Source organism: Nycticebus coucang, chromosome X, assembly GCF_027406575.1.
Source record: "Nycticebus coucang isolate mNycCou1 chromosome X, mNycCou1.pri, whole genome shotgun sequence".
Taxonomy (NCBI): Eukaryota; Metazoa; Chordata; class Mammalia; order Primates; family Lorisidae; genus Nycticebus; species Nycticebus coucang.
This window is the reverse complement of record NC_069804.1, coordinates 56374552-56397172: the sequence shown is the minus strand read 5'-3', so window position 1 is coordinate 56397172 and position 22621 is coordinate 56374552. Positions and strand designations below refer to the sequence as shown.

Here is a 22621-nt window from a genome sequence, read left to right as displayed (position 1 = left end):
CATGGTGTACGCTAAGTCATGGAAGAAGCCCAAGTGCCCATTGATCCATGAATGGATTATTTCCAGATTTTCTATCTTGTTCCATTGGTCATTGTGTGTTTTTATGCCAGTACCATGCTATTTTGATTATAATCACTTCATATGTTTCAAAATCAGGGAGTGTGACACTTCTGGCTTTGTTCTTTTTCTCAGAATTGTTTTGGCTATTCATGGTCATTTGTGGTTCCATACAAATTTAGGGGTTGTCTTTTCCATTTTTGTGAAAAATGACATCAGAATTTTGATAAGGATTGTAATGAATCTGTAGATCACTTTGGGTAGTATCAGTATTTTCACAATATTAATTCTCCAATCCATGAACATGGGCTATCTTTCCATTTATTTGTATTTTCTTCCACTTTTTAAAATCAGTCTTTTATTTTATTTTATTTTATTTTATGACAGAGTCTCACTTTGTCACCCTCCCTAGCGTGCCATGACATCATAGTTCACAGCAAACTATTGGGCTCAAGTGTGCCTCAGTCTCCCAAGTAGCTGGGACTACAGGCACCCGCCACAATGCCCAGCTATTTTTTTTAGAGACAAGGTCTTACTCTTGCTCAGGCTGGTCTCAAACCTGTGAGCTCAGGCAATCTGTAAATCAGTCTTTTATAGTTTTCAATATATAGATATTTTACCGCCCTGGTCAAATTTATACCTAATTACTTTTTTTTCCTATTATAAATAGGATTGTTTTCTTACTTTCCTTTTCAGATAATTCATTATTAAGATAGGTTGAACATCCAAAATTTGAAAATCTGAAATCCAAAATACTCTAAAATCCAAAACTTTGTTAGCACCAACATGTTAGTTAAAGGAAATGCTCACTGGAGCATTTTTAATTTCAGATTTTTAGAATCACCCAGTAAGTATAATGCAAATATTTCAAAATCTGAAAAAAAATCTGAAATCTGATACACTTCTGGTCCCAAATTTTGGATAAAAGGATACTCAACCTGTATATAGAAATGCTATTGATTTTTGTATGTTGATTTTGTATATCAGTTCTAGCAGATTTTTGTTAGAATCTTTAAGATTATTTATATATGAGATCATGTTGTCAGCAAATAGAGACAATTTCACCTCCTTCTTTCCTATTAGGATGTCTTTTATTTCTTTTGCCTGCCTAATTGCTCTGGTTAGAATTTTCAGAGCTGTGCTGAAAAAAAGTGGTGAAAGTGGGCATTCTTGTCTTGTCCCTGATATTGGAGGAAAAGTTTCCAACTTTTCTATAATCATGATGTTAGAACTGATGAACAAAGGCTTATATATCTTATCCTTAAAACAGGCTAATTTAAGCCCAAAACAACTTGCCTTTAATGCATACAAAAATTCTACAATTTCACTCCCCCCAAACTTTTATAAATTTGGTGTCAAAACAAAATGGGTTTGTTTCTGTAATTTGTATCCCTTAACAATGTGTTGTACTTCCATCTTAAAATGTTTTATCTTTTAGCCCTCCTAGAAGGGATAAAATTGCTTTATACACAACCTTTACAGTATTAGAAAATTATGACTATGTGTTACCAATACTACTGTGTTTCTTACTTTAATGTTTTTTATTAATTAGAAGCCTTTCATTTCAACTTAAAGAACTTCCTTTATCAATTCCTATAAATTAGGCCTAATGGTGACAAAATTAGCTTTTTTTTTTTTATTGAGACAGTCTCAAATTATTGCCCTCAGTAGAGTGTCGTAGCATCACAGCTCACAACAACCTCCAACTCCTGAGCTTAGGCAATTCTCTTGCCTCAGCCTCCCAAGTAGCGGGGACCACAGGCATCCGCCACAATGCGTAGCTATTTTTTGTTGTTGTTGTTGTTGTTGTTGTTGTTGTTGTTGTTGTTGCAATTTGGCCAGTGCTGGGTTTGAACCCACCACCCTCGGTATATGGAGCCAGTGCCCTACCCACTGAGCCCCCGGCAAACTTAGCCTTTATTTGTCTGGGAAAGTATTTATTTCTCCCTCATTTCTGAAGACAGCTTTGCTGGGTAAAGGGTTCTCAGTTTGTAAGCTTTATTTTCTTCCTTCAGCACTTCAAATGTCACCCCATTCTCACCTTGCATATAGTGTTTCTGCTGGGAAATGCACTGAAAGGTGTATTGGGGTTCACTTGAATGTGATATTTTTCTTATCTCTTGCTGATTTTAGTATTCTTTGTCTTTGATTTTTGATAATTTGAATATGATGTATCCTGGTGATCTTCTCTTTGGGTTGAATTTGGTTGGCAACATCTGAGCTTCCTTTATCACTATGGTGTTGTCTTTTCCCAGACACGGGAAATTTTTAGACATTATTTCTTTCTATGCTTTCTAGGCCCCTTTCCCTCTCTTTCTCAAGAATTCCAATGATGTGAAGATTAGATCATTTAATGATGAACCAGAAGCATAAATTCTGCCAGCTTTCCTCATTCTTTCCTATTTTTTTTTATTTTTGCACTTATGATTGTATAATTTCAAACACCCTGTCTTTGAGCTCACTCATTCTTTTTCTGCTTGATTAAGTCTGCTATTAAAGACTTTCATTGAATTTTTCACTTCAATTATATTCTTTATCTAGAATTTCTATTTGGTTTTTATTACTGTTATTGTTTTTATTTCTTTTTCAGACTTCCCATTTTGTTTATGAATTGTTTACCAAATTTCATTTAATTTTCTATCCATGTTGTAGCTACCTGAACATCCATCAGAGGCTTATGCTGAATTCTTTGTCACCTACTTTATAGATCTTCATTTCTTCTGGGTCCATTACTGGAGCTTTATTCATTTCTTTTTTTAATGTTATATTTCCCCAGTTTTTCATAATCTTGTGTCCTTACATTTCTGCCTGGGCATTTGAGAAGACAGTCACCTCTTCTAGCCTTTGCAAGTAGCTTTTGGTGGTGACAGACTTTTACTATTTAGTCTAGTTAGGAATTCTGGATGGGTCAGCTGTTAGCAACCTCTGATAGGCTGACCTTAATGTCAGGTTCTCTAGTTGGACTAGGTCACTTTCTATGCGCTGAGGTTGAATAGTATTGCCAGTTGTTCTCCATGGTCCAGTGACACCAATGGCTATACTCTGCCATCATATGGGATTGCTGGCTGAGCTCTGCAATCATCTCTGATAGGGCAAGTTTCAGGTTGACTTCCCTGGCTAGGTGGTACTATTGTTGTAATCTGTAGTTGGGCAGGACTGTGATGGCCTCAAAGGCTGAGTGAAGTCTCTGGGGTTGCTGCTTGGCCACATTGGGATGGGCAGAGCAAGAGGCTGTGCTCCACAGATATATGTGGACTTGGGATCGCCTCTCAGCCTAGGGTAGGCCCAGGCAGGGCACTAAGGTTTAGTGTAGTCATTGCTCCACAGCTGAGCTTGGGTGGGACCAGATGCTTCCTCTGTGGGTAATCATTCAGTTGCTTCCTAGTTTTCAAAAGACTTAATTTGATCCTTGGAACTTACTTTTCCACTGCTAAGGTTGGTTGGGGGCAGGTGTTCCCTCTGTGCGTAACTGCTGAACTAACAGTTTGCCTTTCAGCCTGGAGAAGACTTAATTAGAGCACCCAGGCTATGAAGGATGCTGACTAGGGATTCAAGCCTGGAAGACCTGTGAATCATGTCTCCTGTAGCATGATGCTACTGGCTAGTTCCTCTGGAGTGGCACTCCTATTGGAAGAAATACAAAACCACCATCAACATCTGTACACTGGCCACTGTGAGCCCCACCCTCTTTCTTCATTTCTAACTGACCCCAGGTGGTCTAGCCCTGTTGGGACCTGTAATGTTTCCCATAGGACAAGACAGGAGTGAGCCTCCTGCCAAGGGTCCCAGAATAGGGAGGAAAAGAAATGTCCCTTAAAACTCTCTTTTCCAACTGTAGAAATTGTAAGTCCGGGGGAATTCTCTGTGTGAATTCTTGCCTGTGTATAGTTACTAGTTGGATTTCTGGGGAGTGGGTGAAGCTACAGAACTCCTATTTTGACATTTTGCTATCATTCCTTCTTTCACATTTTACTAAATGCAGTCAGGAGGAACCAAGTATCCTCAGTTAACATACCTGATGTTATCACTCAAAAGTTCTACCTTCCACAAAACAATAGAACATAAACATAAAGCAGCCAAGTTATTTGCCACTTTATGACAAGGATCATCTTTTCTCTAATTTCCAATAAGGTGTTCCTCATTTTCATCTCAGACTTCCTAAGAATGGCCTTTACTGTCCTTATTCCTGCTAACAGTTTGTTCATGATTACTTACAAACTCTCTACAGTTTTGTTTTTTTTTTTTTTTTCCTTTCTGAGTGCTCACTAAAATCATCTTCAAAATTCCATAATGTCAAGCTAGGCTTTTTTTAAAAAACATGTACCTCACAATTCTTCTACCCTCTACTCATTACCCAGTTCCAACGTTGTTTCTACATTTTTATTTATTTTTTACAGCAGCACCCCCACTTCTCAGTACCAATTTTTCTCTTGGTCAGATTGGGCTGCTATAACAAAATAACAAAGACTGGGTTGCTTAAATAGCAAGTATTTATTTTTCAAATTTCTGGAGGCTAAAGAGTCCAAGATCAAGGCATTGGCAGACTCAACGTCTGGTGAGGACCCGCTTTCTGGTTCATAGACTGTTGTATTCTCATACGGTGGGAAAGGGAGTGAGAAAATTCTCTGAGGTCTCTTTTATTATAAAGCACTAATCCCATTCATGAGGACTCCACCCTTATGACCTAATCACTTCCTAAAGGCCCTACCCCCTAATACCATCACACTGAGGGTTAGAATTTCAACATATGATATGGGAGGTGGCACACCTTCAGTCCATTTCAGGTGAAGAATCTTACTGGAGCAATGGATTCTACATGAATATATTCACCTAAGTATTTTAGAGAGGATAAACATCAAACACAAAAACCCAACAACCACACACTTAAAGTTTTAAGCGAAATTGCCTTCCTTAGCATTTAGAGATCAGTGGTTTATGTACCTGCCATAGTTTTGAATCTGTCTACAAAATGGGATTTTATTTTCAGAAAATCACAGGGATGAGTACATTTTTCAAAAAGAAAAGAATGGATTTTTAATCCATTTCGGCAAGTTAGAAGGACTGTAATGGCATATTATATTAGGTTCCTAGAGCTGCTATAACAAATTACCACAAACTTTATGACTTAAAACAATAGAAATGTATTCTGTCATAGTCCTGGAGGCCCAAAGTTGGAAATCAAGGTATCTTCAGGGCCATGATCTCTCTGAAGGGTTTAAGGGAGGATCCTTCTTTTGCCTGTTCCTAACTTCTGGTGGTTGTTATAATTCTTGGTGTTACTTAGCTTGTAGACACAATCTCTACCTCCATCATCACATAGTCTTCCCCTCCGTGTGTGTGTGCTCTGTATCTTCACATGGTTCTCTCTTCTCTGTGTATATTTGTGTTCAAATTTCCCTCTTTTGATAAGAATATCAGTAATTGAATTGAGGCCCATCCTCATCAGTATGACCTAATCCTAAATTGATTGTATCTTCAAAGACCTCCATTTAAAATAAAGTCGCATTCACAGATGCTGGAGGGTAGGGCTTGAACCTATTTTGGGGGGGAGACACAATTCAACCTATAACAATACACTAGAAATTCCAATTATAGTCCCCCAAAATTCATGTCCTTCCCACATACAAAATACATCCACCACTGTCTCAACATTCCCCAAAGCCTCAGTCTATTCCAGTATTAACTCTAAATAATCTAAATGAAGTATGAGTGAGACAATGTGTATGGTTTACCCTGGGGAAAAATTCCTCTCCATCTGTGGACCTGCGAACCTAGAAAAAGTTATCTGTGTCCAATATACATGTGCAATGTAGGGACAGCATAGTATGGACATTGCCATTCTGAAAGGGAGAAAATGGAAGGAGTAAAAAGGTTACTGGTCTAAAGAAAGTTGGCAACCCAGCAGGGCAAATTCCATTAGGTTTTATAGACTTGAGAATAATTCTCTGTGGCTCCAGGTTCTGTTCTCTGGCCCCACACTCACAGCCCACTAAAGTGGCAGCTCCCCCCAGTAACCAAAGAGGTGGACCCACCTTCTAGAACCCAGGAAGCAACTCCACCCTCAGAAATAAAGGAGGGAGTGGCTCTGCTGGTACTCTTTGGGTCTTTGGCAGCAACAGCAGCACTTTTGGCTTCTGAGGCTCTCTCAGAGGGCTTGCTTGCCTCTGAGCCACCCTTGGATGTAATTCTTCTATTTTCTTGACAGATAATACATGCTCACGGCTGAGTAGCTTTATCAGTCCATTTCATATGTGTAGAATGTCAGAAGTCTAACAAAACCATCCTCATTTTGTACTATGTGTGTGCCCTTCAGCCCAAGCTGATGTGTTCTACTGAATAGTTCATTGGATCCATGTGTCCCACACCTAATCTCTCTAGGAAAAATTTTTCCAGCCACACCCTTGGTGTTTCTCTACAGAGCATACTTTCTTGAGTTTTGGAACATGAATAGGCCAAGGATTTTCCAAATCTTTAAGTTCTAGTGACTTTGCTGTGGCATCACAGCTCACAGCAACCTCAAACTCCTGGGCTCAACCGATTCTTCTGCCTCCACCTCCCAAGTAGCTGGGACTACAGGCACCCGCCACAATGCCTGGATATTTTTTGGTTGCAGCCATCATTGTTGTTTGGCGGGCCCAGGCTGGCTTTGAACTCACCAGCTCAGGTGTATGTGGCTTGAGCCTTAGCCGCTTGAGCCACAGGCACAGAGCCAAGTTCTGGTGACTTTTTGCTTACTAGTTCTGTTATGGACTGAATTGTGTGCCCTCCACTCAAATTCATATGTTGAAGTACTAAGTACCAATGTGACTGTATTTGAAGATAGGACTTTTAAGAAATAATTAAAGTTAAATGAGGTCATATGGATAGAGACCTAATCTAATAAGATTAGTGGCCTTATAAGAACAGAAAAAGAAGAAAAGGTGCACACACCAAGGAAAGACCATGTAAGTCTACCTACAAGCCAGGAAAGGAGCACTCACCAGGAATTGAATTGGCTGACACCAATCTTGGACTTCCTAGCTCTTAACTGTGAGAAAATAGATTTCTGTTGTTTAAGCCATCCAGTCTATAATATTTTGTTATGGCAGCCTGAGAAGACTAACACAAGTTCTTTCCTCAATGTATCTCTTATCTTTCACATTTTACTATAAACAGCAAAGAGAAGCCAAGCTACACCTTCTACACTTTGCTTGGAAATCTCCTCAACTAACCATTCAAGTTTATTCTAATTATCGCCCAGTAGTAGAAGAAAATTCAGCCAAGTTCTCTGTTACTTTATAAAAGCTATCACCTTTCCTCCAGTTTCCAATAATATATTCCTCATTTCCACCTAAGACCTCACCAGAGGTACCTTAAAGTTCATATTTTCAGCAACATACTGCACAAGGCAACCTATGTTTTTTCTATCTTGTGCCTCAAAATTCTTCCAGCTTTTACCCATTACACGATTCCAAAGCCACTTCCATATTTTTAGGTATCTGTTACAGAAGCACCTCACTTCCCAGTACCAAAATCTGTATCATTTCCTGGGACTGGCATAACAAATAACCACAAACTGGGTGGCTTAGGCAGCTTACTCTCACAATTCTGTAGTCTAGAAGTTCCATATCAAGGTGTCTTCAGGCCATGTTCTCTGTGAAGGCTCTTGGGGAGGATCCGTCTTTGTCTCTTCCTAGTTTCAGGAAAATTGTGTTATTCCTTACCTAATCCAATCTCTGCTTTCAAGGTTACATGGTATTCTCCCTTGTGTCTGTATGCTCTGTATCTTCATAAGGTATTCTCTTTGTGTGTGTCTGTGTCCAAATTTCCCTCTTCTTATAAGAACACCAGTCATTGAATTAGGGCCTACTCTAATTTAGTATGACCTCATCTTAACATGATTACAACTGTAAAGACTGTATTTCTAAATGAGGCCACATTAATATGTACCAGGAGTTAGGATCTGAACATTCTGGGAGGGGTCACAATTAAAGCCACCACACATATTCATCCAGAGTTGCATCAACGTTTTCTTATAGAACAGGATGCACACCAGAAATATAAATTCCACTTTCTTAACTGCTGAACCTAAGCAATATCTGTTTTATATATTCCTTTATATTCAATAGGCAGTTGGGCCATGAAATTCATTATTTTATCTAGGCAGAATTCTGCATTTCTTCCACTTTGTCCCATATAAATCTGCACATGCTAAAAGAGCTCACTTGTCACTACATATTGGAATAATCTGTTTCAGAATTTGTCAAACTCCTTGAAGGAAACAATTATGCTTATTTATCTCTGATGCTTCAGGGTCTAACACGGTATTTGGCACATAGTAGAATCTTAGTTATTATTGGGTGAAGGAAGGAGACTATTGCAGAATTATAATCAAGTGGTTTGGGTAGTAGAAAAGTGCTAGGAACTCAGCATGCCAAAGCTAAGGCTATGTCACTTCCTCAAACTCTTCACCTTCTACTTTGATCTTCCTAGATCTTTCTAGCATCTCAATGTACAATAAATATTGCAATTACAAAGCAGTCCCCGAACACGTGAGCTTTTAGCTCATCAAAGTAGCTTTTCCTTTCAGAAGCTTCCAGGTCAATTCAGCAGTAGTTTAGCACATAGCCAACATGTCAAAAAGGGTAAGAAGTGATCTTAGATGGCTAATTCCTGGAAATTGATCAAGTTTGAACACATAATGTACTAGAGCCCTCAATGGACCACTCTCTAATGGACCACTATCAGCTGACATCAAGGAGAAAATATAGTACTTTTTAAAGTCTTGTCATACCTTTACACAGCCAACCCATTATAATGTCAAGAATTAAAAAAAATGTGTATGTCGGGCGGCGCCTGTGGCCCAGTCGGTAAGGCGCCAGCCCCAAATACCGAGGGTGGCGGGTTCAAACCCGGCCCCGGCCAAACTGCAACCAAAAAATAGCCGGGCGTTGTGGCGGGCACCTGTAGTCCCAGCTACTTGGGAGGCTGAGGCAAGAGAATCGCTTAAGCCCAGGAGCTGGAGGTTGCTGTGAGCTGTGTGAGGCCACGGCACTCTACCGAGGGCCATAAAGTGAGACTCTGTCTCTACAAAAAAAAAAAAAAAAAATGTGTATGTCTAAACTCCAGAGGAAGGCAAAATGGAGAAAATCAGACATTCATAGGAATTAAAGAAAATGTGGAAGGGACCTGTAGAAGGCATATGCAGAACGAACTTGGGTTTCCCCTTTCAATTCCAAAACTGTTGCTGGTATACCCTGTGCCTTCCTATAGTCATGAAAGTCAGGCCATGATATACAAATGCAGTAATAACAGGCATGTTATCAAAAAAGGTCAAATTCAATAGCATGAAAGAAGACACCAAGCAGAATACCACTCCATGAGGGTAACAATTCTGTCTTTCTTATCACTGTATCTCAAATGCCTTGAAAAATGTCAAGCATATAGTAAGTTACTCAGTAAATACCTATTTAATGAATTATTGAATAAATTAAGTTGATTAATCAGAAAACTGCTATAGACAGATAGGGTGTGGTATTCAGAAAAGAATACTTGAACAAGCAGCCCCCGAGATGAAACTATTGTCCAGATAAGGCAATGCTTTGCTCACCTGGTAGCCAGGAGGGGTAGTGCACATCTCCAGGAAGTAGTGAAAGCCTGACAAGAGTCCTTATCACAAAGTCAGAGCCCTACTTCCTCCCTTCCATTCCTGGCCACAGCATTTGGCTATCACTGAATGTTCATCTCACCACCTCCATTTGCCAAAGGCAAGGAACAAATTTTGTTTGGATTAAGCCGATAGAGTGGTTAGCCAAGTGGTCCTGCCTTCAGCTTCTTTTCCAGGATCTGCCTCTCTATCCTTTTCCTTTTCTAAAACCTCTGACAAAAAGAAAAAAAGCAAAAACAAAAATCCTAGCATTCTGGGAGGCCAAGGCAGGTGGATTGCTTGAGCTAAAAAGAAAAAAAGCAAAAACAAAAATCCTAGCATTCTGGGAGGCCGAGGCAGGTGGATTGCTTGAGTTTAGGACTTCAAGACCAGCCTGAGCAAGAGCAAGGACCTGTCTCTGCTAAAATAAAAAAACTAGCCGGGTGTTGTGGAGGGTGCCTATAGTCTCAGGAGGCCGAGGCAAGAGGATTGCTTGAGCCAAAGAGTTGGAGGTTGCTGTGAGCTATGATGACGTAGCACTCTACCCAGGGCAACAGACTGAAACTCTGTCTCAAAAAAAAAAAAAATCCCAGATATTAGCTCCAACTTTCAGTCTTCTTCATATACTCTAACATCTATATAGCAGGCCAGTTTAGCCCTAGAAGCAGATTTTCTGTCCTTCCCTAATCCATCTCTGTGATTAACCCTCCATTGTCTCTTCTCTTTATTTTAGATACCTGCAGCAGAAAACAACCCTTTCCTTGTTGGAATGCACTATTGGTACTCCAGCTACAGCCACCAGATACAGCATTGCAATGTTTGTCGAGAGAGCATTCCTGCCTTATCTAGAGATACTATTGTCTGTGAAGGTACAGGATTTAGTATTACTGACTCATGCTAGGTCACTGACTCTGGTATGAGGTTAAACCTGATTGAGGAAAGGAGATGGGGAGAAAATAGCATGAGGGGGAATTCTCATGAATGAAAATAGAGGGTTTGGTATGGAGAGATAAGACTACATGGTCACAGGGTAGAAAAGACAGAAATCACCTCATTCTTATCAACAATTTCCATTCTGGTCAGATATTAGAAAATATTAGGGGTGTCTGACCTGTGGCCCATGGGCCACATATGGATTATTTAAGGTTAGTTTTTCTTAAATGTGGTGTCAAATACCACAAAATTATGCCAAGACCTTTTTTTTTACTCATCAGCTTTTATAAGTGTTTGTGTATTTAATGTATGGTACAAGAAAACTCTTCTTTTTTCCAATGTATGGCAGAATAACAAAGGTTGGGCATCCCTGGAGCAAATAGGAATAAAAATGAACTGGCTCATACTGAAAATAGGTATTTGGAGGTGGATCAGAACTATTTTTCTAACTTTCAGACAATCTTAGGGAAGGGAATTAGAATTTTTTACTGTTACCAGATTCACATCCATCCTTTTTTTTATTTTCCTCACAGTGTGCAAAGTGAAATCTCACAGATTATGTGCTTTGAGAGCAAGCAAAGATTGCAAGTGGAATACATTGTCCATCACTGATGACCTCCTTCTGCCTGCAGATGAAGTAGTAAGTATCAGCTATACCCTGCCACAGTCACTCTCTCCATTCTCCCCTTCAGTCAGGACACACAAGGCAAGAAAGTCTTCTTCCTGTTTCTAGACATGCAAAGTCAGCCTCTTCCCCAGGCTTACAATCTAACCAATCTGGAAGATTGAAAATCCCCAACTTCCACTTGTCATTGGTCACTAGCACTGGAGCAGGGAGGACAAGACCATGAAGAACTTGGGGTTTTTACCTAATGTCCTCCATGAGTTAGTATAATTATTCTAGCTGTACCTTCTTTTCCTTATATCTCTAACTGCTACCTCTTGTCTCTATTTACCCTCCAGCAGACCATGCCCCATCAATGGGTAGAAGGAAACATGCCTGTCAGCTCTCGTTGTGCAGTATGTCATGAGAGTTGCGGCAGTTATCAGAGACTTCAAGATTTCCGCTGCCTGTGGTGTAATGCTACAGTAAGACTCTACCCATATCCTTGACACCTAAAGAACTTGACTTCTGGGGAAGGGGTGGATTGGAGCTTGACTGTGCATATACATAGACAGAAATCTCAGAAGTCCTTATCCTAAAACAGATGGTATTGATTTCATGTATAGAGCTTGGTGTTCTGCATTTCTATATCTGGCTATGGAGGCTTTGGGAGAAATTTTTAAGACTCTTTAATAGTTCCTAACTGGCAAAGCCTACTAGCAAATGGGAAAGGTTAACTCTAATGACAGTATGCGTAATTTAAAAATAAGTTCTGAGTCTACCTTTAAGAAACTTCCCTTCCTCATCCACTATATCCCAGAAAGTTGTAATCTTTGTTAATTAATAGTGGTTAATTGAGAGTGGAATAATATTAACACATTATTATTGCTACTATGTTTTGAGTGCTTTACACATTAATTAATCCTTACAACAACTTAATAAGGTTTTATTATCCCCATTTACAGATGATACAAGTCAGTTTCAGAAAAGTAAAGCAATCTGCCCAAGGTCATGCAGCCAGTAAAGAGTCTTGATTCATACATAATTCTCCAAAGACCACACTCTTAACTACTACACTACCATGCCTCTAAACCACTGGTCCTCAACTGGGGGTAATTTTGCCCCTAAGAAGGCATTCAGCAATGCCTCAAGACATTTTTTTATTGTTACATCTTTGGGGAGGGGATAGTGCTACTGTCATCTAGTTGGCATAGGCCTAGGATTCTGCTACATCTCCTATATTGCACAGGAAAGCTTTCCATAACAAAGAACTATATGGCCCAAAATATGTATAATGTTGAGGTTAAAAGACCCTGATTTAGGCTTTTTTTTTTTTTTTTTGGAGACAGAGTCTCACTATGTCACCGTTGGTAGAGTGCCATGGCGTCACAGCTCATAGCAACCTCAAACTCCTGGGCTTACATGATTCTCTTGCCTCAGCCTCCCAAGTAGCTGGGACTACAGGCACCAGCCACCTCACCCGGCTAATTTTTTGTTGCAGTTGTCATCGTTGTTTAGCAGGCCTAGGCTGGGTTTGGATGTGCCAGCCTTGGTGTATGTGGCTGGCGCCATAACCACTGTGCTAAGGGCACCGAGTCCTGATCTAGGCTTTCTAGGCTTCTGGATGCTTCCCTCAAACTGAGTTTTCTAGACAAGAAGGAACTAAAGTATAGGCTTCTTCTTAGAAGACTCTGGTTGTTCTCTGGCTCACTTTCAATTGCTCTTGAATAATCAGGCCAGGTTCATGTACCCTAGAAACTATGTAATTGTCCATGAAGTGATGCTTGAAGATGTTAGAAATCTGGGAAGAATGGCCACTTGTGGAAAAGCTGGCAGAATCTCAGCTGTGTTTGACCTTGGGCAACACCCTTTACCTTTCTGAGCTTCGCTAACCTTATTTCTATAATAAAGCCAATAATGTCTTCTCTTCTTTAATCCTTGCTGTAAGGATTAAAGTGCAATAGCAGATTATCAGGATTAACCCTCTTATAATTCCCCATTCTGTAGGCCACTAGGATTATGCCTCTGGACTAGAGACTTCCCAGTGCCTGTAGATAGGTATCTGCTGAAAGTCACCTGTAAAAGGACCAGAATTCTGAGGTTAAACTCAAGGACAGTGCAGGCTCAGGTGGAGTGGGGGTGTTCACATGAGTTAGGGGTATGTGTCTGACACTAAATTTCAACAAGCGAGACTTAAATATTAAGGATCTAAATTGGGATTGGAACTCAAGACTGATCAATGTTATCTTTTTCTCTCCCCCCTCCTTTTTTTTTCTCTGCTCTGCTCTTATCGTTTCAGGTGCATGATGACTGCAGGAGACGGTTTTCCAAGGAATGTTGCTTCGGAAGTCATCGCTCATCAGTCCTTCCTCCCACTGCTCTAAGCGACCCCAAAGGCAATGGTGAGTAGCTAAACCTTAACCTCAGAGATGCACTGGGGAGGGGGGGAAGGCGTAATGGCTGGGAAGAAGTACTGCAATTAAATTATTATTCTCAACCAAACATTAGGAACCACACAGTAGGAATGTGCATGTGTGTATAGATAGCTCATGGTTCTCTTTAGACCTTTGGAATGGTGAATATCAGTCTTTCTGGTAAATGTGTATGGGGGCATGTTCTCTGTAGCCTTTGGCACAATTGTTTCTAATTGATCAGAATTGATTTCAGCATTTTCATGATTTGTAAACAAAGTGGTCAAATGCATGAAGGCCCAGGTTATGTTCCTTTTTAAATGGAAATTAACATGCAGTTTGTTCCAAAATCTGAAACTAACATGATCATTGCCCCAGTACTCTTCATTGAGGCTTTTTCAATTCCTGGACACTAGTGATTTACTGAGAACTCTATTCACACAAGCATTGCCAGAGCTAATGATTACTGTGGATCTAGGATGTTGATATAATACAACAATTAAAACTTTCATGTAGCATACACTAAGTGCCAAAGGAATGATAGAGACACCTGGAAATCAGAACATGTTAGGGGTGTTAACCATTTGTAGGAAGCTGAGCAGAAACTTTGTGTAGAATATTCTTTCCATGGAATATTATGCAGCCTTAAAGAAAGATGGAGACTTTACCTCTTTCATGTTTACATGGATGGAGCTGGAACATATTCTTCTTAGTAAAGTATCTCCAGAATGGAAGAAAAAGTACCCAATGTACTCAGCCCTACTATGAAACTAATTTAGGGTTTGTACATGAAAGCTATAACCCAGTTACAACCTAAGAATAGGGGGAAGGGGGAAAGGGATGGGAGGGAGGGGGAGGTGGGTAGAGGGAAGGGGATTGGTGGGATTACACCAGCGGTGCATCTTACAAGGGTATATGTGAAACTTGGTAAATGGTCTGTAAAGCTAGTGAATGATGCCCCATGATCATATCAATGTACATAGCTATGATTTAATAAAAAAAAAAAACAAAAAACAAATCAAAACTGGCAAAACTGCAACAAAAAAAATAGATGGGCATTGGGGCGGGTGCCTGTAGTCCCAGCTACTTGGGAGGCTGAGGCAAGAGAATCGCCTAAGCCCAGGAGTTGGAGGTTGCTGTGAGCTGTGTGACGCCACAGCACTCTACTGAGAGTGATAAAGTGAGGCTCTGTCTCTACAAACAAAAAAAAAAATTACAATAAAAATACATTAATACAAAAAAAAAAGAGGTTTAGCAATGTTAGAACAGAGAAAGCAGGTGCCAAAGAGAAGGTTGTTTTATTTAGTTTTTGTGTTTTGTTTTTTAAGAATAGTTAAGACAAGAAGGCAGAGTGTTGTAAAGAGGAAAAAAGGCTAGGCACCAGGAGTTTTAAACACTTACTAGCGAGGTGACCTTGGGTAAGCCACTTTGATTCTCTGAGCTTTGCTTCCTTATCTGTAAATGGGAATGAAACTGTCTATTGTGAGGATAAATGATAACATGTGAAGGACCTAGGTATCTAGAAATATGTCCCAAAGGACCATAAAACTAACTCACTAGTCTTCTTGAGTGACTAAATACCTAGTCATCTAGCCTAATGAAAATTATAGACCCTCACAGAGATGATTCATTCTTTGGAACTTGCTAATCATGCCTTTTTGAGTTCATTTCTCCTTCTCTACTTTTTCTCTGCTTCTGAGACTCTGCTTTCTGCCACTGAGTAGTTCATTTGCTTCTCCCATTATTCAATATTAAAGATTGGAAACTGTTGAGATCAAAATAACATATCACAGCTAAAAAAAATGACCTATTTTACTAACATGAAGAAATTTAGAAATTTAATATACTTACCACTGACATACTGTTAATACAATTTCACTAAGCCAGGAAAGAGATACACTACTCATAAATTTCAGTTCATGTATGGCTAGTTTCACTCTATATATGGCCAATTACACTTTACTGGAGGAAAGCTCAAATCCTTCCCAGAAACTTTTTAATCTATATTTTTCTAATATGCTAATTTATCCATCTCTGATGCATGGAATATCCACTGATCTAAGACTTATTAGTGAACCACAATTTCATTGACTTAAAAATTGTCCCCACATTGATGTTTTCTGCTCACTTCATTGCCAGGGAAGCAAAGAAAGGAAAAGAAGTAAGAGTGAATGGGTTTTTTAGTCGAAGTACAGAAGAGGGCAAAGAGTCCTGTAGCCAATACACATGGTTTTAGAACCTGTGTATTCATGTATACATGCACACACATATACACACACACAGAGTTACATCAGTCTCTTCCACTTCTTTCTCCAACCCTAACACAGATACAGATAGACCTTAATACCTGGGACGAGCCATTCATATAGTTTTCTGTGGTATAATCGTATCTCCCCATGACATGTACAGACAAAAAAATTGAACACATTTAGGGATACATGCATATATTAGTTTCAAATCTACTCAAATATTTATCCACATAGAGTTATCCCCAGATAATTGACTACAGAGAGGCGATGAGACTGATGACTTGGTAAATAAGAAATACTTGATTGGGGCTCGGCACCTGTGGCTCAAGCAGCTAAATCACCAGCCACGTACACCTGAGCTGGTGGGTTCAAATCCAGCCTGGGCCCACTAAACAACAATGATGGCTGCAACCAAAAAATAGCCGGGCATTGTGGGGGGCGCCTGTAGTCCCAGCTACTTGGGAGGTGGAGGCAGGAGACTCACTTGAGCCCAGGATTTGGAGGTTGCTGTGAGCTGTGATGCCACAGCACTCTACCCAGGGCAACAGCTTGAGGCTCTGTCTCAAAAAAAAAAATATAGAAAAAGAAAAAGAAATACTTGATTGAATAGTAGAATAAAGGGAGAGATGGGGTTGATAAAAGAGGAAAAGTAGCAAACTGATCAGCTAAGCAAACTTAGACCACTAGTGAAACAAAACTATTTCAAATTGGAGGCATATTGCTCACCCCCACAGGGACCCAAGAAAGATGTCCCAGAGGGCCCATTTCAACATCCCACAAATCATCTCAAAGAGGTGCTAAGGGGGATAGCACTTCTCCTTTATAACTGAGCTAAATATGCTCTGTGCTTCCTGTTCTTATAGAAGTTGGTGGGTGTTTAAAATTTGTTTGTTTTCTCATATCCTATATCACTTCTTTTTCTTGTTATAGATTGTCAACTAATGGCATTGCTACCTTCTTTTGCTTTCCATAAATGATACACTATTATTTCTTAGGACCACCTGGACTAAGCTATTCTTTTTGTGTAGTGTCTCACTTAATGTCCCATGAGTTAGCTTTTAGACTTTCCTCCTACTCATAATGCAATTTGACCCAATTGAATCTCACTTTCTAACTCCCTCCTATCATGTAGTATGTGGCCTGAGACTTCTTAGGGATGTCTTATAAAACTTCCTCATCTTCTTAAATCTTCCTGGCTTCTTGCCCTATGCAACTATGCCCTTCAATGGGTAGGTTCCCCATTGAAAGTCTCACCCCAGTGGAATCTTCCAGATATAGAATCTTACAGATGGTAAGTTTCTTAAAAATGATCTGGTTTGAAAGCCTCTGACCAGGCTAGGGAATCCATTCTCCATCATCCAGGGTGAGGGCATCAGCTGATGACCTTCCAAGGAAGCCCTTGCCAATGCTGAGTAATGCTCATCTAGTCACACATTCATTTTTTCAGTCAACAAACTCCAATTTCTGAGAATGCCTTCAAATTACTCCCTTTCCTTAACCAGTGTGCTTGGTAAATTCCTTTCCTCATCCTTTAAGGTCCAGCTGAAAATCAAACATATTCTTTGTTTGATGGTTTGTGTAATGGCTTCTTCCCACTTCCCCAAATTATTTTTTGGCTGTAAACTAAGCATATGTATCTCAGAGCACCTAACATACAACATTATAGTTTAGCAAATGTCAGCCTCCCACCCTATGAACTGCCTGTATCCTCAGCACTTACTCAGGTATGGTTACATGGTATTTGCACAGTCAAGATTTGTTACATGAATTCATTAATACATTTTCTGAATACTGCCTGTATGTAAGGCTCAGTGCTGAGCAATCTAGAGAATAAGAGATGACTAAGACAGCATCATTAATTCATATGGAGGCTAAATAGTATACTGCAGTGTTGCTGAACATGAGCATACATCAGAACAATACAGAAGGTTTAAAATACAGATTTCTGTGGTCTACCCCCTTGCTTAAATTTGTATTTCTAACAAGTGCCTAGATGGTCATGATGCTAGAGTCACTGGAACACCCTCCAACATTTACTAACTACAGCCCTGGACAAGTTACTTAACCTCTCTATGCCTCATCTTTTTTTGTTTTCTGTCAATAAGGAATGATGGTTGTACTGAGGTACATTAGAAAGGTTACATAAGTTGATATTTTGTAAAATGATTTTAAACAAGAAGAGGAACAGTAAGCCAACCTTATGCCAATTTAGCATCCTTCTATGGAATGAACAGAACAAATCTGAGTGGAACTGTTGACCCCTTGGTTTAAAGTACTGTGGTTATATTAATTCAACTCAAAGAAACATAGGATTTTTTCAAGCTGTTAACTCATCTACAGTTTAAAGTCAGCTAAATCTCTTAAACCATTTTCATATTTGATGCTGCTAAGCCAAGTCCCTACTGTCCTGTTCTGGTGCAATTTATGTCTTTAAGTCTAAACCCAAGATCCACATTTATTCCCTTTACATCTCATCTGTTTACTTTGACCTACTGGCCTGTTGAGGTCATTTTACAATCTTGATTCTACCATCCAGGAGCTATTCCTCTGTCTTTAGATACATCAAAGTTTCCATGTGAACTGTCAATTAAAATTGTAAATAGCAGACAGTTTCGGAACTCTAGCACGACTCACCCAAATAAGACATCCCCCAGACACATCATAATCAATTTCACTAAAGTTAATATGAAGAAGAAAATTCTGAAAGCAGCCAGATGAAAGAAAACCATCACCTACAAGGGCAAGAATATTAGAATAACTGCAGATCTCTCTGCTGAAAGTTTTCAAGCTAGAAGAGGATGGTTATCGACTTTTAATCTCCTAAAAATAAATAACTTTCAACCCAGGATCCTGTACCCAGCTAAACTGAGTTTCATTTATGATGGAGAAATTAAATACTTCAATGACATTCACATGTTGAAGAAATTTGCCATAAACAAACCAGCTCTCCAGGATAGTCTCAGACCTATCCTCCATAAAGACCAGCATAATCCTCCACCACAAAAGTAAACTCGGGAGGCGGAGCAAGATGGCAGCCGAGTAACAGCTTCCTTGCATCTGGGCACTGTGAGTCTGGGGAGATAGGACTCCAGGCATCTCTGGCTGGCGGGAACTGCCTTTCATCACTCCTATGAAGATACAGGGAGTCAGCGAGAGACTTCTGGACCCCAAGAGGAGGACTAAAACAGTGCAAAACCGGCAAGTGGTCGCGTGTGTTCAATCCGTCTAAACCCGCCCACAACTGTAAGTTCAGTAGCAGGGAGACTGCAAACCAGAAAGGCCTTACCTGTGAACTGTTTTGATGTCCTTGGACTTGGCACTGAGTTGAACTGCCTTGGGGAAGGCCTGAGCGGGAGTGCGGAGAACTTTGGCCGTTGTCTAGGGCCCCAGTCTGAGCCGCTGAGCCAGACGGAGCTAATAGTGTTTGGGGGTGGGTCAAACGGATCCATTGTCAGTGATCTGCCCCGGCAAGCTCCGCCCTCAGGGTCGCAGAGCTAGAAACGGGTGGGAGCTGGTAACCCAGCAACCAAGTAGACTAAGGGTGGGGTTTGAGCCGCCTTGCAGCCCTAAACCTCAGGGGCAGAGTGAGACTGGTTTTGGCACACTGAGTAAGTGGATAGCCACTTCAGCAGCGATTCCAGCGAGAAAGCTGGGAAAGCTTCTGCTCAGCAAGTTTACAAGTTCAAAGTGCCTTTTAAGTAGGCTGAAGAGAGATTTAGGGTGTCTACCTGCTGGGGTTTGAGAAATCAGCAGCCTCCAGTCGTATCAGAACTGTGACTAACATCTCATACCCCAGAAGACCACGTGTTGCCCAGACAATATTCAATAACATATACAAACTGCTTTGTTTTTGGTTGTGTATTTTTTTCTTCTTTTTTTTTTTTTGGTTTGGTTGTTTTTTTTGCTTCTTTATTTTGACGTTGCTGATGTTCTTTTGTTTTTTTAATTTCAATCTTTTCCACACAGATCCCTTTTTCTTTCTCAATTTTCCTAGTTTAATTATAATTTCCCATTGCTGCCTTTCTTAATAACTTCAACTTCATTTTTGCTAGTGTTTCTACCGATATAATTTGGTTTGTCACCCAATTTTATCCCCGTAAAGTTTTCTGTTTGCTTCTTTGGGTTGATTTATACCATTTTTGTCTTTCCTCTCTACTTGGTGGAGGTGGGGTACTGTGTCTGATCAGGTTAGCAAAGAGCTGCTGACCTCAAGGGAACCACGCAACTGGGCACCCCCAGAAGGTAGGGTTTTTTAAGGTTGTGTCAAAGTACCCTACTGTACACCTATATTGCCCTGTCTCCCTCTTTCTGTGCCTCTCTTCTTTTTGTCAATATTCCTTATACCCACCCCCTCTCCTTTCTCTATCTTTCTTTTTTTCTTATCACTCGGTCCTCCTTTCTTTCATCCCCTTTTTTTGCTCTTCAACCTTCTCAACCTTCTGGTCCTGTAACCCTTAGTCCACAGGCACAAGAACTTAAAGAGCAAGAGGAAGTGAAAGGAAAATTAGGGCAAGGAAACAGATAAAAGAAATCACTCATGAGGAAGAATCAGCAGAAAACTCCAGGCAACATGAAGAACCAGTCTAGAACAACCCCACCAAGGGACCATGAGGTAGCTACTGCAGATGATTCCACCAGTATAGAAATGTTAGGAATGACAGAAAGGGAATTTAGAATACACATGTTGAAAACAATGAAAGAAATGATGGAAACAATGAAGGAAATTGCTAATAAAGTGGAAAATAACCAAAAGGAAATCCAAAAACAGAATCAAATAAGAGATGAACGATATGAAGAATATAAAAAGGATATAGCAGACCTGAAGGAAATGAAACAGTCAATTAGGGAACTTAAAGATACAATGGAAAGTATCAGCAACAGGTTAGACCATGCAGAAGAAACAATTTCAGAGGTAGAAGACAAAGTTCTTGAGATAATTCAGATAGTAAAAGAGGCAGAAAAGAGGATAGAGAAAGCAGAACGTTCACTGTCAGAATTATGGGACTTTATGAAGCGTTCCAACATACGAGTTATAGGAATTCCAGAAGGGGAAGAAGAATGCCCCAGGGGAATGGAAGCCATACTAGAGAATATTATACAAGAAAATTTCCCAAACATCACCAAAGATTCTGACACACTGCTTTCAGAGGGATATCGGACCCCAGGTCGCCTCAACTCTAACCGAGCTTCTCCAAGACACATTGTGATGAACCTGTCCAAAGTCAAGACAAAAGAAAAGATTCTGCAAGCTGCCAGGAGAAAGCGCCAGTTGACCTACAGGGGCAAATCCATCAGAGTGACCGCAGACTTCTCTAATGAAACTTTCCAAGCAAGAAGACAATGGTCATCTACCTTTAATCTACTTAAACAGAACAATTTTCAGCCCAGAATTCTGTACCCTGCTAAGCTAAGCTTCAAAATTGATGGAGAAATCAAATCATTTACGGATATACAAACATTGAGGAAATTCGCCACAACAAGACCAGCTCTACAGGAAATACTTCAACCTGTTCTGCACACTGACCACCACAATGGATCAGCAGCAAAGTAAGAACTCAGAAATCAAAGGACAAAACCTAACCTCCACACTGATGCAAAAGATAAAACTAAGCAATGGACTCTCACCAAATAAGACGAATAGAATACTACCACACTTATCAATTATCTCAATAAATGTTAATGGCTTGAATTCCCCACTGAAGAGACATAGATTGGCTGACTGGATTAAAAAACACAAGCCATCCATTTGCTGTCTGCAAGAAACACACCTGGCCTCAAAAGACAAATTAAAGCTCCGAGTCAAGGGTTGGAAGACAATTTTTCAGGCAAACGGAATTCAGAAGAAAAGAGGAGTTGCAATCTTATTTTCAGATACATGTGGATTTAAAGCAACTAAAGTCAAAAAAGACAAAGATGGTCACTTTATATTGGTCAAGGGAAAACTACAACAAGAAGACATTTCCATTCTAAATATTTATGCACCCAATTTAAATGCTCCCAGATTCTTGAAGCACACCTTACTCAGTCTGAGCAATATGTTATCTGATAATACCATCATAACAGGGGACTTTAACACACCTCTTACAGAGCTGGACAGATCCTCTAAACAGAAATTAAACAAAGATGTAAGAGATTTAAATGAGACCCTAGAACAACTATGCTTGATAGATGCATATAGAACACTCCACCCCAAAGATAAAGAATATACATTCTTCTCATCACCCCATGGAACATTCTCCAAAATTGATCATATCCTGGGACACAAAACAAATATCAACAGAATCAAAAGAATTGAAATTTTACCTTGTATCTTTTCAGACCATAAGGCACTAAAGGTGGAACTCAACTCTAACAAAAATGCTCAAGCCCACCCAAAGGCATGGAAATTAAACAATCTTCTGTTGAATAACAGATGGGTGAAGGAAGAAATAAAACAGGAAATCATTAACTTCCTTGAGCATAACAACAATGAAGACACAAGCTACCAAAACCTGTGGGATACTGCAAAAGCAATTTTGAGAGGAAAATTCATCGCTTTAGATGCCTACATTAGAAAAACAGAAAGAGAGCACATCAACAATCTCACAAGAGATCTTATGGAATTGGAAAAAGAAGAACAATCTAAGCCTAAACTCAGTAGAAGAAAAGAAATATCCAAAATCAAATCAGAGATCAATGAAATTGAAAACAAAAGAATCATTCAGAAAATTAATGAAACAAGGAGTTGGTTTTTTGAAAAAAT

At 39.8% G+C, this 22621-nt stretch overlaps 1 protein-coding gene across 1 annotated transcript in view; it reads left to right on the top strand.

Moving 5' to 3' along the window:
- Positions 1-22621, top strand: part of DGKK (diacylglycerol kinase kappa) — a 164938-nt gene that overhangs the window by 105050 nt on the left and 37267 nt on the right. The window contains exons 5-8 of the mRNA XM_053580723.1: positions 10416-10551; positions 11149-11255; positions 11582-11704; positions 13519-13621. Of these exons, the coding sequence (XP_053436698.1) occupies positions 10416-10551; positions 11149-11255; positions 11582-11704; positions 13519-13621 (469 nt within the window). The remainder of the gene's footprint in view (positions 1-10415; positions 10552-11148; positions 11256-11581; positions 11705-13518; positions 13622-22621) is intronic.